The sequence below is a fragment of the Alternaria atra genome, assembly GCF_907166805.1.
Source record: "Alternaria atra isolate CS162 genome assembly, contig: 28, whole genome shotgun sequence".
Classification (NCBI taxonomy): Eukaryota; Fungi; Ascomycota; class Dothideomycetes; order Pleosporales; family Pleosporaceae; genus Alternaria; species Alternaria atra.
This window is the reverse complement of record NW_025091326.1, coordinates 680049-698173: the sequence shown is the minus strand read 5'-3', so window position 1 is coordinate 698173 and position 18125 is coordinate 680049. Positions and strand designations below refer to the sequence as shown.

Sequence of the window (18125 nt, the reverse complement as noted above, 5' to 3'; positions counted from 1 at the left end):
GTGCGCCTGTAGTCTTCATGCACTGGTTGCGGCGCGTATGCCGAAATTCTTGCTCAGCTGGTTCATCAAAACTCGCTAGGCCCACAAGTGTACTCGCATGAGTTCGGTAAATGAACGAGAGTAGAAGGTTATGGTTTTGAAGGACGTCAACGAGAGACGACCTATCTGATCATGCAGATGGTCGATGGCACAGCAGCAACACAGCATCCGCCCTGCCTTCTGCGTGCCGAAGGGCCTACGTACCCGATAGCAGCGCTATCCACTTGGTGGAGATGCCTATGGTTGGGCATTGAGAACGTAATGTCATCCGTCGCTTCGCGTACCTGATGTCGAAGCGCTGTGCCTCTCCCGCTGCGTCCGCCATCCTCCCGCCATTTTCTTTTCTCCTGACAACTCAACTCCCTCAGAAGTCATGCCGTTGCATACACACCCTGCGCATCATCACGAAAGACACCGGTTTCCCTCCACATGGCGGACGTTGCGACCGCTATGTGGCCGAAGAAATGGCTCATGCTGCATCCAAGTGAAGTTGGTGATGGGATATTGTGGTTGGACAGCATTGCAAGCCACTAAGTTTATTAGCCGCCCATTGTCCTCGTTCGGGACATTTGATGATCAACGATATGGAGCTGCGCTCAGGTGATTGGATAGAAGTTGAGATGCGGGTTAGAAAAAGGCTGTAAATAGGTCTGTATGCGGCCGGGAGGATGGCTGCAACGCGATCAAGGTAGCAGCCCTTGAAAGTAAATTTCTCTGCATCTGTCGTCAGCCCTCGAGCCACAGTTCCCCCGTCGAATCTGCAGTGTGACAAAAACTTATCTGCACCTTGCACATCCCGACATCACATGGCTCACCCGGTCTCTACCTCTCATTGGTTTGGTGTTTTCACCCCAAGCCCGTGCGTTACGTGATGGTCCACTTATGTATTCCCCGCCCGCATTAGCGAATGAGGGCACAGAAGCAAGACGCCCGGCTACACACGACAAGGCCGCCCACCACTCCCACTTCACCATCAAGCGCTCGCTGTACATTCGATAGACTGCTCTCCACACCCGCTACCAGCTTACACCCTGCGAACATGGCGTGTGTACGCAGCCCAGGTAATCAATCGCTACCGGGGGCTGCGAGACCTGGCCCATAGTTGGCGTAGTGCAATATGCCGGTTTGCCAGCCCCTCGCTAACGCCCGATTGTCGCTCAGCAGCTGTGCGATGCAGTGTCTAGATAAGTAGACCTGGAGCCGCTCACATCTCGTCTTTTTTTCTTCAGCAAGTGTGTCAAGTTCAGAGCTGTTGTGTTCGTCTTTTGTCTATTCTTTTTTACCCCTCCCCTTCTCCCTCTCTACTCTCTCCCCAGGCCTGGTGCCATCTAATAATCACTACTCCATCGTCCACCTTTATACCCACCCTTTTTACAATAATCCAATTCTTTGTGGCCGGTCCACTTCAACGTAATACGCAGCTCTACTTGCTCGAAACGAACTTTCAAACTCACAACGACAACGCAATACTCGCAAATCCCTACGAAACTCTCAACACACAGCTTCATCAGCAATCTCGACGTCTATCCATTAGTTTGGCATCGGACAAATTCGAAAAGAACGATTACATCGTAATACCAATCCTTACAACAGAAAGAAAGAAATAACATCACAATGGCCGCTATCCAACTCAACTTCACTCTCCGCACCTCCTCCAACTGCAAGACCGTGCACTTGCTCGGTTCCTGGGATGGCTACCAGGGTCAGCTTCCGCTTTCCAAGGACCCCAAGAAGTCCGGTGGCTGGGTCGGATCCTTCAAGTTCCAAGGACAGACTCTGAAGCAGGGACAGCGTTACTGGTACTACGTACGTCTTCCATCTCGTATACCATGCGAAGTGCTGGAAACTGACATTTACCTAGTACATCATCGACGGCTACCACGTCTCGCACGACCCCGCCAAGGACCACACCACCGAGCCCACTACTGGCCGCAAGCTTAACATCATCGACATCCCGGCTGCCAAGTCGAGCTCAAAGACAACCACATCCAGCTCAGACCGCAAGTCGCGCCGCGTCTCGACCGCTTCCATTCCCAAAGGCCGCGGCCTCAGCCCAGAGCGCATTGTCGCACCAAGGCCGCAGCGCCCACACGAGACCCGCCAGGTCATCAACACCCAGTACGACAAGACCACACTTGAGGACCTCAACCGCCGCTTCGCCAAGCAACAAATCGCAGAGTCGTCCGATGAATCAGACTACGACTCCGACGAAGGCTCTGATGTTCCCTCGCTCACCAGCCGCTCCACAAACAGCTCTAGCCCGTCCAGTGTGAGCTCTGGTAGCTCATGCTGCACCTGTGAGCGCTATGGCATCACGCGCGCTGGTGACCGCGTCAAGCTCGACTGCGGTGGTGCGCGATGCGGATACTCTGACGATTCATCCGACTGCTCCTCCGAGGACGAGTACGTGTACGAGGAGAAGACCACCCGCCGCCAGGGTGTCGTCATCCGCTCTTAAGTGCATACCAACACCTTCTGGATACCATTGTCCCTTCATCGGCACCTATGTCTCTACGTCCTTTTTCGTAGCGTGCCGATGCGCCTTTTCAACATCTTTCTTCTGTGCATATTATGATTACAACTCTTCTTTCCTACCTTGTTCTATCAATGACAACCAGCCTCATGTTTCGAGGTTGGCCTTCCGCTCTTTCGGATCTTTACGACGGTTTATTGCTGCTGGTATCGGGGCTGCCCATGGGTTTTACGGTTGGGGAGATGATGAGGCAACTGCCTGCACTTTATGACAATAGCTTAACAGCTGCCCAAGAAACATCACAACACTAGATGTTCAACGTGCCAATGCACGTTCATGTAGAAACACTATAGTTTACTGAATCTATGAATTTGCATGGACTCGTGCGCGGAAAAAGAAACTTTTCTGTTCCAAACTTTCGCTATGAGCGACTATGTGACGTTGGGAATAATTACATATCGTGGTGTACTGATCTTGTTTCGACGCGCCGGAAAAGACGGTGTGCCGAACTTCAAAACAACCGTCCTCGAATGAGACGCCATTAAGGGAGGGATATAAGTGCTCATTGCAGATGCAGTGAGTGACTTTAGACCAGACGTCTCGAATCATCATACCCTGGAGAAGACATAATCCTTGTGAGCGCACTGCCGTATCACACAAATCCTACGGTATTTACCAACATGGCATCTGAGCTCGTCTGTCGTCACGTTAAGTCTTGCTTGTCCACCTCTAACATCTGAGCCAGAACCGCAATAGGCATGAGGTATTGTTTTGCTGCCTTTCCCGAGTAATCGAAGATAGATAATTCAGCATGTAACCAGGCTGGTCGAATGAGAGACGAGGGAACGAAGACGAAAGAAAATGGCGAAATGCGAAGGCGAGAGAATGACAGTGAAGGCAAAAAAAAAAGGACTTGAAGAAGGCGAGAGGAGGCTAGATGAGAATTGGTGAGACTTGACGCTTTGCATCAGTCGTCCTTGTGGAAGGCACGATACGCACCTGAGAAACCCGTGGCACTTCCACTCGTTCTTGAAGGTAGGATAGAGCTTCTACACCCGATCAACTCCAATGATGCTCATGTTCATTGCAAGATGAAATACGTACAGGAACGAGGGCGCGCATCGTCAAATGCCCAGGACACGCCAGCTTCCGCTTGCCTGTTCCTTTCCGGCCAGGAGACATTTCTATTAAGTATACCGAAAGAAGGTTGTAAAGCCTCTCGGAAAACACGATGTGTGTCGCCAGGTAGGGTTCGCATACGCTACTAAGTACACTACAGTTAAACACTGTTACTCGTCTCATCGGAATATTGATGTAAACTACTGCATATACCTTCAGGGTACCTTTGCATGGATGGGTACAACTCAGAGAAAACAAGAAATTCATTCTTCTCATAATGATAACACACGCCATTAGCGCAACATGATACGAATGTGCAAGCAAAACAAATAAAACACTACATGACTACTCCACAACACATGATCATGTCTCGCTGCAAGGCACCCTACAATCCTTGTCTAAGACATTTCAGCCCCATCATCTACCTCGACTCCGTTGCGCCACCAGATCCAGAACCGGTACCCACGCGAGAGTAGCTAAAACTGGTCGAATCCCGCTCGCCACGATGAGAATACCCGCTAAGCACTAAGCCTTATTCTAGTTTTGACAAAACCAGGTCCACATTGAGGCAGTGATTTCGTAAGGCGGGACGCGATAGTGGTAGTAGTGAGAATGAGAGTGTACACTAGTGAAGGCGCTTCTAGGCGTAGGCTCACGTGAGGTGGGACTCTGGTGCCAAGTGATCTTGGGCCGTATGATTGGAACGTGGCTTGACGAGTAAGACGCCGAGGTTCTTGATATCTCATCGATAGTTTGATGCAGCCAATTAGTATGTCTTATTCTTTGATCGTCTAGGGTGTGATTCTTGTTCTACGTTGCGCGATCCAGAAAGATTGCCGGGGTCTGTAACCGAAGAACGCACACGCTGTGGATGTCGGTTTGTCGGTGTTCTGTGGTCGTAGAACCCGAGCGGATTCCCAGACTAGTGTGATTGTGAGCAAGGCTATGGAAGGTGGAGCAGACCTGGACGAATGAGGATACCGGGGCGCTACATGTTCATATGAGGCAATGTAAGCACTGCTATCATATCTCGAGGTATTTGTTTGATATCCAATTAGATTTACTAACCTGACTTCTCATCCATGAAATGTCCCTTTGACCTCGAGCTAATGCAGGGGGTCCTTTGTAGCATCAGCATATTGGTGACGGTAGATTATGGCAGACCATGGATCCACGACCCGTCTTGCCGTTGTGGATACAACGGCTGAACACCCAGCATCCTCACAAGCGGCCCACAAGGCTGAATGGGTGTCTCGGCAGCGACCGTCCGGGAACCTTTCGGCTGGGACGCATCTACTACTGGATCTGGTATGTAACAATCCATGTCCAGTCCTCGTGGGCCGACAAATGGAGAAATAGATGCGCCAAAAGCGTTTGAAGAGCTATAGAAGTCGATCTGGTATGTTAACTCGCAATAAAAAGCCCTGGTTCATCAGACTAGACATAATGATAGGCCAAGCACGGAGAAGCTTGACAGATACACTGTTAGCTCGAATCTGGATAGTAGTCTTCTTCAATCTCGGCCATATGCACCAACGTGCTGGAAACATTGAAGGTGGTCCGAGAGCACACCATTGATATGCTTAGAGTTTAGCGAGCAGATGAGGGCACAGGAAGGATCTAGCCAACCGATGACGAGAAGCAATGGATGCCTAGCTCGCAAGGTATGACTGTGGAATAGCCACGCAAGCCTCAATCCATGGATACGAAGATGAAAGAACTAGATCTCCCCAGCGGCAGTCGCGGTATCCTTGAATATGGTAATGTGACCTTTTCGCCCTGCGCCCGAAGCTACGCGTGGTCGGTTACAGGGTGCATTCGTGAGCTTGCAGCGGAAGCAACGGCCCTCGTGGAGTCATGACGAGGCGAATCGCATCCACAGGGTCGTAAGGGCTCCGATTGACTGTGGCGCAATCAGCCGAACCGCCGAAATCGTAGGTGCCGAATATCGTTCACCGGCGACGTCGGAAACGGCCGGAGTATGAGTCGTCCTGCAGTGTGGTCGAAGTGTGGTCGAGATCTGTGATAGTAAAGAGAAGCGTGATGCAATGATAGAAACATGGAGTGGAGTGGAGAGTGGCGGTTCTCACACCGACGGATATGGCGAGTATTAGGTATATACTGGTAGGTTTGTAAGGTGAAGAGGCGGTAAAGTAACAACCCGCTAAAAGTGGGTCCACTTGGCGAAGATGACGTCGCACTGAACTCCATACGTACTCGTTAACACGCTACGATGCTTCATTCCATCACTTAGACACGAATTGCGTTGAGACTATAGCACGTTTTCGGATTGGATCTGATAAAGTATGAGAGCCGAGCCGGGCAAGATTCTCCGTCTTGGAATAGTGGGCTTCACTGCTGTGGCCTTGCGCAAGGCAGACTCAAACGTGTTCGTAAAAATAGCACAATGATATTGGAATTTAACGCTACGAACGGTGAGCAAGAAGATCAAATGATCTAGACTGATAACACTACTCCCAGTTCTATCAAAGACGGAAGCATTTCGTAACTCCCACGTCCTCGTGATCGTACAATGTCCACCAAAGCAAACTCCATCCATCCGTTACTTCCGTCTTCCATGCCTGTAACCCATCATGACAAATTCAAACCCTCCATAACTCCATGCTAATGCGTGTATCGTCGAAATTGTGAAAAGATGCGAAAGTAGAATTGCTGGAAAGACAGCACTGAGTGACCAGCTCAAGAAGATAATTGTATGGTGATGGGCAAATATGGGCTGTGAACAGGACCACAGTCCAGTTTTTTTTAGCCGCATGCAGGTTGCGAAGACATAGATCCATCGATCTATCGTAGGTATGCTGGAGAATATCCACCGCTTCCGTAACCAGAGTCTGGAAGGATGCCGGTATGGTAAGCTTGGGGTCGGTGGTTGTTATGAGTACTGCAAGCGTAACCGACGAGAACCGTCTTTTCTTGGATCATATGTCCTCGTTGACCATGGGCGGCGCATGGATCGATTGCGTGTTTGTAGTATAGGCATCGGCAGACCGAATAGCGTTCGATGACTTGGTAGCACATGTCGACGGGTATGCGTGTATGTATTGGTGCCCGATGACGAAGAAGTGGCAGATAGGTCTTGAAGATTTGATATAACGTGAATGCCAACGGTATGAAGCAATAGTAAAAGATATAACAGGTGTGAATTGAGTCTTGTAGCGATGAATCCTGACTCGACGTGGCAAGCCGTGGCATATATAGCGACAGAAGTGAAGACAATCAGGACGCATAGACCAGTGTGGGTCACACCCGGTAGGCATCGTTGACTATCCGCAGGTCCGTCAGGCAACGGGGACCAAGTGTAGGGATGAGTGCACAGTCAGCCGGACGGTGCTAAGATGGGATTGCCAGAGGTAACTAACACAGCCATTGCGGCCGTTAGCTTGTCGATGGTAGAGAAAGAGGTATGGCTCTGATACTCGGCAGGGTTCGTAGTTGGCTTTTTGGAGGCTCTTCAGCTGTTGTAGATGGTGCATATCATGTTCTGATTGGTCTCTAGCTGGGACCATGTAATATGCCCTGATCGCTGAGCACATCAGTAGAGCTATGAACAAGGCGCGCAGCAGAGCAAAGATGGGTAACAAGTGTTTGCGCAAAGGGAGCTAACCGGGGCTGCAAAACCCCTGTAGTGCGCGGACCATGTGAGCGTGCCATGATACCGCACGAGAGCTTATGTTCAAATCGGTGCGTACGTCTGCGAAGTAGGTGTCACGATATCTGCGTGACTCTGATCGTATCTGACAGCCCGCTTAGGTTCAGCCACACTTCCTGATATAGTGATTGACGTGTGGGTGGACACGGAGGGGCAGTGACTTTTCTGACGTAGATTACTCAGGCTCGGGCCTCTTCGCGGACCACGGCGCTTTCGCTGGAAGGTACTCGGCTGGTCCGTTGCGCCTGCCGCGCATGCCGGGCGCTGCTACCGATCCGAAGCTCCATTGTGCGAAGAAAAAGAGAGCGAGTGCGATAACAACGCGGATGTCGAAGTTGGGATGGGTGGAAGGCACGTGCGGAGTTTGTCGCTCCAATGAGTTTCCGTTGTGGGGCAATTGGCAGTATGAGGTATTCTTGGTGTTTCCGCCCTTCTCCATCTACCACGCTCCAATGGATCCGATCTATCTAATTGCAAAGTCGATTACTTTACATGACTGCGCAAGCTATCCGCTCTCACCAACTTCCCATTGAGGTGCATGGGCCTATAGAACTGCCTGAAGCTTCAGGCTGACCAGCTGAGTGCTGCCTGGCGGCCTACGGGTCGACGTACCAGCGCTACGTCGACGTTTTGAAATAACTGTTCATTCGCTTCTACCATTGGTCATACTTAATTACTGAGTAACTTCCTGCATCTGTCGAACATGCAAACGTCCCTCAATCACGTCAAGAGTTGAGCACACCGCCAATACCATTAGATGCGGGTAGCCTCAAGATACTTTGCTCGCGTCATGAGTTTATCGAAACAGTCTGGTCAATCCAACGGCAATCCTCTGGTTGGTTCGTTCGTTCGTGCGCCAGGTCCCCTGTTAGGGCTGAAGACCTACTGCCGGCTCTGTTACGCGGCTCGAGGCTGACCTGCAACGTTTGACAATCATGCAGCCCTATGCATCCTCCCGTTTTCTGGAACACGTGGTAGCGGTCAGTATGTCTCACGCAGCACCCCCAACGATTGCATCTGCGACCGCCAGTAACATCTTTGATGACTTCAATTATAATCACCTTTCGCATGATTGCGAGCGCTATGGAAAGTGTGCGCGTCACATGGGCCCCACCACATACTTCCTTGTTTAGAGAACGAAAAGCTTAGGTCTGCATCAGCCATCAGAGTATTTGGCCCCTCTCTTGCGTCTAGAGGCCTAGCACAACATTAGGATGAAGCAACTATGCTTGGGTTGGTCACTGAATCTGTCAAGGGTTGTTGTGTCCTCGTAACGGTGCATACAACTTCGTATCGACTCCATCTCCGGGGACCCCGATAAGCACAATCACAGTTCAGCTATTCCAAGGGCAATACGTAACGCTACAACAAGACCGCGGACATCAACCGCTGTACCGACCGCACCTGCAACCAGCGCGCGTAATCTCGTCTACCTTTAGGTACCAGCCAAAATATAGCAACACACCGGTGTACGACGCACTGCGCCAGGTGTCCCTTTCCTTCGGGCTTATAACGCTAGCAGACTTGCGATGACGCGCCTGTGCATCTAGGTTGATTCCTGATGATTGGGGTGAAGGCACTGCAGCAGCAGACATAAGATGGGTTAGCCAAGAAACGAGGTTGCTATATTGTAAGCGCCACAAAGCTGACAGAGCGGCCTTACTACCGATTTATACTCGCGCTTCGTAACCCTATCACGTTCCATATAATGACCCACACAGACAAGCGAGCATCCTCTGTCCAGACGGCCATCGCTTCATATGCTCCCAAGTAGCAATCCCAAGATATTCTACTTCACCGCTCCGACCCCGCGTCAGCTGACTTACATGAACTCAAATACCCCACGCGCCATCTTGTCCATCGTTCCCGTAGATCTGGAAACGGGCAACTGTCTCGGGTCCTATAGCGATGTCGGCGCTGCCCAGTCATCCACTCACCGGAAACAGGGCAAAAGATATATTCGATTGTTCCCCGTAAATTCCGACAGAGTTACCGATGATATAGGGTGCGAAATCACACTTGGGTTCTTCTATACATGGCATACACCGCCTTCTTTTTATCTCCGAATGTTTGGATGCTACGGTGGCACTCCACATGTTGGTGCCACCAAATTACAAGAAACTGTGGATCGGTAACAAGGTGTCATAGTCTTGACCGGAATTTCTACGCGTACTGCAGCAATACCAACAGCTTGACACATAGACACTCCAACAGCCGCCATTGTTCGTTCGAAATAAAGAATACGAGTCGATTAGTATTGAACGATCATTCTCCCATAGATAGTCTTCATCAATGACACCTCTACACCACCACAACGCCCATTTCGACGTAATTACGAGCGACTGCTATATGACCAGTACCAGCAACGATGTTCGAGCTTACCAGCCAAAGGCTTCCACCCATAAGCCGTCCCGTGCGATATATGCACTGTAGTCGCCACTACCAAGCCTGCCATCACCAACTCGTTCTTCCTGGGGGAGTATTGGTAGGGAAGATGGAATAGCAGGGACTTGGGCGTGTTCAGAAGCTCTCACTGCTTCACCTTCTCAACATCGTGCTGGTTGCTCTTCTCTTCAGAAAATCACAACAATATTTGCTATGCATGCATCGACAACGATTCTTTGATCAAAGTTACAGCGATGTTGGAAGATTACTAAGCAAACGATTAATCACGGAGTAGAATTCAAGTTACGATTTTATCACGCCAGACCATCATAGCACGACCAGTGTGGTAGTCGAATGTTTTGGTATTGATTGGTAACGTATAAAAGATTCTGAAAACTGATGGGTACCTACAAAAGGCAGACTTGGGGGTATAACCAAATCATTCGTCGATGCGAACAGGATCCTCTAAAGAAAACAAAAAAAAAGCCTCCAAGCGCCCCCGTGTTCTTTCAAGTAATCATAATGTCGTAATATTATACATTTCCCAACGATGAAGTCAAGTGTCGTGTTGTCTTTACATGAAGACACCAGCCAACACCATCATGCCAACTGCATAGTATCCAGCGTACTTTCCAACTGTCAAGTTGATAGCTGCGCTGTCCTCATCAGAGCCACCAGGCGCAGTTGTACCCTTCTCAAGAGTGCCGTTGAGAACAAGAGTCTTGGTACCGTTGACATCAGAAACAGTGACGAGAGTCTTGTTGAGCGCAGCATAGCTGCCGTTGCCAACAAGGTCGTTAATGTATTGTTGGTCATCATTCTCGTCACAGCCACAGACAAAGTCTTCCTCGCACACGCACATGACAGGAAGAGTCTCGTTGCGGCCCTGTGTTTGACGGGTCCATAGTGCGCGGCGGTCGTTGTTGTTGTTGTCGTCATCGTCGTTGGTAGCAGATTGGTTGTAGAATCGGTAGGGATTGTTGTAGTGGTAAGGATAGGTGCTGTAGAGCCACAGACCGGGCATGATGAGCAGCATGGTAGCGGGTAGGATCAAGGCACCGGCGATGAGTCCCTTGGGTGTTCGCGAACCAGCAGTGTAGGGTGTGGCGGCACCACCGCCGTAGTATCGTCCGCCAGCGAAGGTACGCGGTCGGCCTGAGCCTGCGCTCGTCGCACCGCCTGCATTTGAGGTCGGTGATGTACGTCCTGGGGCACCGCCGCCTCCGCCTGAGCGTCCACCGCCGCTGCCTCCACCGCCGCTTCCTCCTCCTCGTCCGCCGCCTCCTTTGCGACGCTCTAGTGTATGGTCCGGTGAAACAAGCTCAGAGGGGGGGACGACTCGTCGCTCTTCGAGAACATTGAGGGCGTTTGATTCGGGTATCGATGCGGCGCTAATTACATGTGCGGCAACGAAGCCAGTGAGGATCTGTGAGAATTTCATAGTGAAGTTGATGTGTGACGGTGACACGAGACTGTCGCGGATGTAATGCGCGACACCAGATGTCGGGTCGAGATGATACCGATGAAGCTACAGGAATGTTGTAGTGGTAGTGTGGTAAGAGAAAGCAGAACGTCAAAAGTTTGCTCTGTGATTTGTAACGGGTTGCTAGGTATAAGGGTAGGATTAATGTACGACTTTGTGAAAAGGCAAGCGCGGGTCTTTAAGGTTGTGCCGGTCAGAAACATGGGTTGCACTGCCCTGCGTCATGAAAGAAAGCCTGGGGCAAAGGAAAGCTTGGACGGTTGTGACCCGCCACCCTACCAGCTAAGGTTAACCTCGTAATTTGAATTGGGTGCCTGGCAAGCTGCCGGCAATCTGACCAATCTGTAGGCTAAATGTCATGGACCTTTGTGGCTGAACTGTGCTATTCTTTTGGGCGACGGTGAGCAGGTGCCGCAAAGGCGCCGTTAATCTGCTGGAACAGGCGCAATGCTGCACAAGTTCCCAGGCACAAGTTGGATACCTTCTCACACTCGACCACAACTAGCCACTCCTCGGAGATTCTTCAGTATCCAATGTTCATGACGTAGAAAACAATCAAGCGCATCCATTTACTCAGGGAAAATGACCTCATGGTTGCTGATCTGCCAAGACACTAGAAGACTTCCCGAACCAGATGTGTGGCCAAACGCATCACAAGATGAGGAACCAACAAACCAGCAGAGCAAGCTCGGCCGAATATCCGATTGCGCCTCGATGTAGTTTGCTAGCAGGAGGCATTGTAATCGTTATGAATCACTACTATGGAATATTGTCATTGGTGCGCACATGTGCTCGGGCCGTACTGGGCGTATGGAGCGGAAACAAACAAACGCCAAGAGCGCAATCTTAGGTGTATGCGTGACTGCATGCAGTGTTGGGCGCAAATAATAATGGATATTGTATGTTGTATGTCTCGATCTCGAAACACTTGGTGCTTTGTTGGCACGACCCGATAATGGATAATAGGTAGCATCGTGGCAGAATTGACAACAGGGACCGGCATGGAGGTCTTGGCAACTGTGACGGAGCATGATCATGCTACGATGCACGGCGCCTAAAGAGTAAACGATGCTTTGTGATTGTTGGATATTTGGTCGTACCATCTTACTTCTTTCTTCCGTTGACCGTTTTTCTTTCGCATAGCTTCTTGTTGTGCGTCGAAGCGACTTGGCTGTTCGATATGACTAACCCTCACTCTAGAAAACTTCAACACGATTGTTGCTGATTCGTTCGCGTAGCCCGACATGTTGTTTACTCCACATCCTAATCGAGCAACCGGGTCTCGAGCCGTCGGTGCTCGCGAGGCTGTGTATACGCCGGTCCCTTGGTCTGGGTTCAACGGGAGGCGCAGCCAGAGCATGTGGCGGGTCTGATGCTTCGTGACCGTAACTGCGGGCAGCAAGGCTGGCGAGGCAATGTGTTTATTGGTCGCCGGCCTTTGCGCAGCAGATGCGATTTACTCGGGGTATCATCGTCCTATGCCACCTTGTTGTGGTGGTTCAGCGGGGCCTCCATCCGATACTGTCTGGTATTTCAGGTATTCCTTCTCAAGTTCTCTCTGCATCTCGAAGTCGGCCTGTCGCTCGCGCTTGACTCGCTGCTGCTCGAAATCGCGAATGACGCCCATATGCATTGCCTGGTATATGTTAGATATTTTTCTTAACCATGTCAGTTTCAAGTACTCACTGCTTTATCGGCCTTTTGCGACCAGTGCACGAATGCTACGGTACCAATCGCGGTGACACACGTAGTCGCCAATGTGATCTGAGACGCTCGAGACATGGTGGGAACCGTGAAGTAATGTCGAGGTAGGTAACAGAGCCTTGTGTAAAGTTGGAGCGGGAACTCTGCGGAAAGGAGCTTGGACCCTAGAGCACCTGCCGCCAAGTCTACGGCCGCATCATGCCTCTCCGCAACTCTACCCTGTGATAGCCAACACCCCCACGATACCAAACTCAAGATGGTGAGTTTGCATGAAGCTTTAGACCGGAATTATCGCTGACAGTTGCAGTCCGCCCAAAACTCCGCGGGTATCCAGACCCTGCTCGACGTAAGGCAGCGCAGCCCACTTTAACCTCCGCATAGCTTACATAGCACACAGGCCGAGCGCGAAGCTCAGAAGATCGTCCAGCAAGGTATTTCGTGGTACAGGCCGCCGTTTGGGCGCGAGTGCTAACTGTTGAACAGCAAGAGAATGTAAACAACGCCCTATATGCCCAGCCAAAGCAGCGATCTAACCTACCCAGACCGTACCAAGCGAGTAAAGGACGCCCGAAGCGAAGCACAGAAGGAGATTGAGGACTACAGGAAAGAGAAAGAGTCCGAGTACCAGAAGTTCGAGAAGGAGGTGCGTTGGTGGACATGATGTTCTATATGCGTAACGAACGTGCAAGGCTGACTATGGCGCAGCACAGCTCAGGCAACCAGAAGGCTGAAGAGGACGCGAAGAAGGACACAGATGCCAAGGTCAAGGAGATTGACGAGATCGGCAACAAGTCCGGTAGCAAGGTTGTCGACCAACTTATCGAGGCCGTCGTAAATGCGCACCCCAAGCCACCGGGCAAACAGGATTAGAGCATCAACACGGGGAGCTTAGATGTAGAACAGAGTCAGATGAGTGGGATGCTACAGAAGAGACATGTAGCGAAGAGCGTTCCTTGTACATGAGCTTTGTGGGACCCAAGACAGTCAAGGTCGATCTACCACCTCAAACATGCAATCATCAGACGATTTACCGCGAGAACGGTAAAGGTAATCAAATTCAGCATGCACACTTCTCAGAGGCTTTGCCAGTCAATTCAGTATACGTTCTTCAAATGCATGCAGACCTCAACAGCACCCTTTGAACAGTAGACACCATTGGGTTCCAGATGTGTTCCCTCATACTGTGCATGTTGTATCGCATGTGTGACTTCTTCCTCTCACACGCTACAATTGTGGCTCACATGTTAATCCATCACATGCATCTGCATCTCTCGTTGCGGACCCTGGTCCACGTTCGTCGTTAGCTTCCCGAGGTCAGACCTACGTCACCGCTCTGGAACTTCGTAGTTTGAGACTCGCTTCAAACCGCAACACAATGCGCTGCACCCAATGATACGAACCTGTGCTCGAGTGACGACTCGCTCGTCTGCGTATAGAACCACGCCATACATAATCTCACCAATATACGCGACTCGTCAATTCAGTAGCTCGCAATGGCGCAAGGAAGACCCGCGCATCTCCGACTTTGGTCGCGAGATCATAGATGAGTTTGCCGTGATGCGCGAGAAATATGGTACATCCATGTTACATTCATATCCAACTCATGGCAATAGCTAACTCTCTGCAGATACACCTGTATGCGCGCGCCGTACTTCTTTTCAAACCGCATCCCCCTGACACTCGTAGAAACACACCATTGTCCTTGCCCACGGGCTACTAGGCTTCGATGAACTACGACTTGCCGGGCAGTTCATACCGGGCATACATTACTGGCGCGGCATAACAGATGCGTTGGCACACAAAGGCATCGAAGTCATCGTGGCTGCAGTTCCGCCTAGTGGAAGCATCGAGGCGCGGTCTGCAAAACTGGCTGAGAGTATTGCACTCAAGGCAAAAGGGAAACAGGTCAACATTATTGCGTGAGTCGGAAGACTGGACTGAGACATACTGGCTGGCACGTCGCTAATGGGTTGCAGGCATAGCATGGTACGAAGTACGCTAACATGGTGCAACACATAGCGACTGACATTTGTTTAGGGGTAATAATCGTTTGCACCTGAGCAGGATGGCTTTACTAATTTTGTGTAGAGGCCTCGATTCACGTTACATGATTAGCCAACTCCGACCGACTGACTTCAAGATACTCTCCTTGACCACCATAGCCACTCCACACAGGGGCTCTGCTTTTGCAGACTACATGTTTAAGACGATCGGTCGTACGTCAGTGGCAAACCCTTGAGCGAGTCTTACTAACCTATGTCAAGCCCGTCGAATCAAGCGCGTCTACAGCGTTATGGAGTATTTTGGCTTTGAGACTGGCGCTTTCTCACAACTCACACAAGAGTACATGCAGAACAGCTTTAATCCTAAGACACCGGACATACCTGACGTCAAGTACTACTCGTACGGCGCGTCTCTCGAACCGACTCGTTGGTCGGTTTTCGCACCTTCGCATAGCATCATCAAACCGAAAGAGGGTGTGAATGATGGGCTGGTCAGGTATGCAAATGACTAGCTTTCTATGTACTCGTTGTCGACTGATCACCTCAATAGCGTCTATTCCAGTCGATGGGGCGACTACAAAGGCACTTTGATCGGTGTAAGCCATCTCGACCTGATCAATTGGACAAACCGTCTCAAGTGGTTCTTCTGGGAACTTACGGGTAGCAAGCGCAAGTATGAAGTCATCATTCCTGGTCTAGGTCAAGTCAAAGCTGATGCTGTATAGCTTCAATGCCATCGCATTTTATCTTGACATCTGCGGTCAGTGGCTGTCCTTCAAACTACCTAGTGGCCAATTACTGACATGATTTCCAGACATGCTAGCTAAAGAAAATCTGTAGTTTCATTGGATCCTGTGGCAATAGGCCGCAAGTATCGAAGCCTTCTAGGTCGGATAAGTCCAACGTCAGAGCATTTGTAGCTTGTGTCGTGATCGGAATCGGACTCGCACTATATATGAAGGGTATCATTCAATCAGCCTCACGTGAGGAAGGGTGCGCCCAGTCACCCGATGCTCATGTAAGACAGGAGCTTGCTTCAGCCCGGAAGTGCGGCTATGGCTGTGGCTGTGTTCGGCAAACTGTCCGAATTGAGTACACGGCATGCTCAATATGCACACTCATAATTAAGTAGAGATGCAAAAGAAAAGCTAGATACAATGGGACAATGTCAAATATCTCATCAGAATTGGGCAAAAAGATGGTTCTGGCGGTCGATCTTGAGCGCATCTGGTTATGACGTTGTTAGACCCTGGCCTGATGGAGAACCCCGCGGGCTGCGCACCACAAACACTCTCACGACATGACACGCGTTCTCCTGGCTTAGCCGCTGCAATACCGACAGACTTCATGCGCTAAATTGTACTTTTACTCCCCAGTTGCAGCCTTAATCCTTGATTAAATGTCGACTCGCCTTTACAAGCTTCGCGACTACCCGTTTACCTAGGTGTGACCTGGAAACCAAATACCAGCCACTAATTCTAAACGCGAGCCTCCAGAATGATCGTCAACATAGTGCTTGAGCATCCCCACGAGCACTACACCAATCTCGATGTCATACAAGGCAGGGTCTTTCTGCGGGTGCCAAATCCGACCAACATTAGCAGCATTGTTGTAAAGCTCGAGGGCGAGAGCAGGACAAGGCTACTGGCACCCATACACCCAAACAGGCCAGATAAGCAGAGACCAGTCCTAGAAGTACACAAGTTCTTGTACAAAACACAAGTTGTATGGCCGACAAATGTGCGCCCCGAAGATGTCGCCCAGAATTCGAGAGCGGCCTATACCATCAACGCTGGGTCCTTTGAGTATCCGTTCCAATTCAAGGTAGGACGTGCAACACCTGTAAATAACTCCACGCAGAGCTAACCGGGGTTGCAGCTCCCTCTGAACACGCAATGTCAACAAACAAACAACCCCATCTCCAACGTTTCCTTCTCAAATGCGATACCCGAATTTGCAAAAACACCAACACAACACGTAAAGGCAACACTCCCTCCTACACTGAGTGGTTTTCCGGGCGAGGCGGAGATACGATACTATGTCAAAGTCACAGTGAATAGGCCGCAGTTCTTCAAGGAGAACCCGAGAGCTATAGCAAACTTCACTTTCCTCCCAATCGAACCTCCGAGACCAGACAAGACAGATGGAGAGGCATATGCGAGGCGACAACATGAGTTCCTGGAAAATGCGCCGAGCGTGGCTGCGGGCAAAAGGCTGAGCTTCTTCGATAGAAAGAACTCGGCGGGAAGTACTCCACCATCGCCAACATCAGGCAATGTACCACCTCGGGTAGCTATTGATGCGCGGTTGCCCAATCCTGCAATCCTCACCAGCAACCAAGACCTACCACTGAGACTACTCGTGAAGAATGTTAGCGCGCGTACAAAGAACATCTACCTACAGATGCTCCAGATTGAGTTGATAGGATACACCAAGGTGCGTGCGCACGAAGTGTCGCGTACAGAGTCGAACAGTTGGATACTGTGCTCCTTCAGTAACATGGCCATCCCGATTGGAAGTCCCTCAGACCCTATAGACACGGAAGTACCTATCAATCCCGAGTATTGGTCTGGAAAGCCGGTGCCCAACACTGTATCACCTAGCTTTACAGCCTGCAACCTCGCGCGTTTCTACGAGCTGGAGATACGTGTTGGCATTGGCTATGGAGGCTACAAGCACGGCGAAGATCAGCTCATCGTTTTACCACTTAGACTACCAGTCAAGGTTTATTCAGGCATTGCTCCACCCAAAGCGCTTTTAGAAGCTGGTTTCAATTCAGAAAAGCCCGCCACTCTTGCCCCGCCACCCCAAGCGGCCCCCCGTCCTCACACTCCAACGACACCAACGCATGGAGGCTTTGACAGTGTCAACGCGTTCTCTGGACAGCCAGTACAACCTCAGCATGCTCCTGCGTATGACGACGCCCCACCAAGCTACGAGGACGCGATTGGACAGGACCTTCCTCCGATCAACGGGTACAGAGGCAGTTACCAGCCTCCTCCTGTACCCGAAGGTGCACCAAGATTCTCTGATGAGAAGAGACGATGAGGGTCTATGCTACAAAGAAATTCGTTTCTATGAATTATATCCTAGCGATCATGTTCCCCCAAGGATGTAGACTACATGTTTGTCAACATGTCGACATAAAATATGGCGAATATCTTTAGGGTGCATTGTAGTTAGAAGATGGAGAGAAACGAGATTCTTGGCGAATGCAAACAGATGGAGCTACGCGGCGGATCAGCACTC

The 18125-nt window shown here is 50.5% G+C and overlaps 7 protein-coding genes across 7 annotated transcripts; 5 read left to right on the top strand and 2 right to left on the bottom strand.

The window, feature by feature from the left end:
* Positions 1-1653: 1653 nt before the first annotated feature.
* ALTATR162_LOCUS7282 (uncharacterized protein) lies at positions 1654-2497 on the top strand (the record flags this gene model as incomplete). The annotated part of the gene is made up of 2 exons (XM_043314910.1): positions 1654-1845; positions 1901-2497. The coding sequence occupies 2 exons, from the start codon at positions 1654-1656 to the stop codon at positions 2495-2497; spliced, it is 789 nt and encodes a 262-aa protein (XP_043170845.1).
* A 695-nt stretch (positions 2498-3192) lies between these two features.
* ALTATR162_LOCUS7281 (uncharacterized protein) lies at positions 3193-3725 on the top strand (the record flags this gene model as incomplete). The annotated part of the gene is made up of 4 exons (XM_043314909.1): positions 3193-3207; positions 3258-3275; positions 3484-3547; positions 3604-3725. 4 exons carry the CDS (start codon positions 3193-3195, stop codon positions 3723-3725), a joined length of 219 nt encoding a protein of 72 aa, XP_043170844.1.
* Positions 3726-10260: 6535 nt separating this feature from the next.
* Positions 10261-11127, bottom strand: ALTATR162_LOCUS7280 (uncharacterized protein; the record flags this gene model as incomplete). Its single annotated transcript, XM_043314908.1, has 1 exon — positions 10261-11127. One exon carries the CDS (start codon positions 11125-11127, stop codon positions 10261-10263), a length of 867 nt encoding a protein of 288 aa, XP_043170843.1.
* Positions 11128-12637: 1510 nt separating this feature from the next.
* ALTATR162_LOCUS7279 (uncharacterized protein) lies at positions 12638-12951 on the bottom strand (the record flags this gene model as incomplete). Its single annotated transcript, XM_043314907.1, has 2 exons — positions 12638-12805; positions 12856-12951. The coding sequence occupies 2 exons, from the start codon at positions 12949-12951 to the stop codon at positions 12638-12640; spliced, it is 264 nt and encodes an 87-aa protein (XP_043170842.1).
* Positions 12952-13129: 178 nt separating this feature from the next.
* ALTATR162_LOCUS7278 (uncharacterized protein) lies at positions 13130-13743 on the top strand (the record flags this gene model as incomplete). The annotated part of the gene is made up of 6 exons (XM_043314906.1): positions 13130-13132; positions 13181-13219; positions 13271-13304; positions 13357-13365; positions 13416-13516; positions 13579-13743. The coding sequence occupies 6 exons, from the start codon at positions 13130-13132 to the stop codon at positions 13741-13743; spliced, it is 351 nt and encodes a 116-aa protein (XP_043170841.1).
* A 519-nt stretch (positions 13744-14262) lies between these two features.
* Positions 14263-15601, top strand: ALTATR162_LOCUS7277 (uncharacterized protein; the record flags this gene model as incomplete). Its single annotated transcript, XM_043314905.1, has 6 exons — positions 14263-14446; positions 14501-14508; positions 14560-14792; positions 14962-15089; positions 15138-15372; positions 15427-15601. The coding sequence occupies 6 exons, from the start codon at positions 14263-14265 to the stop codon at positions 15599-15601; spliced, it is 963 nt and encodes a 320-aa protein (XP_043170840.1).
* A 772-nt stretch (positions 15602-16373) lies between these two features.
* On the top strand, positions 16374-17924 carry ALTATR162_LOCUS7276 (uncharacterized protein; the record flags this gene model as incomplete). The annotated part of the gene is made up of 2 exons (XM_043314904.1): positions 16374-16700; positions 16755-17924. The coding sequence occupies 2 exons, from the start codon at positions 16374-16376 to the stop codon at positions 17922-17924; spliced, it is 1497 nt and encodes a 498-aa protein (XP_043170839.1).
* Between the last annotated feature and the right edge of the window lie 201 nt (positions 17925-18125).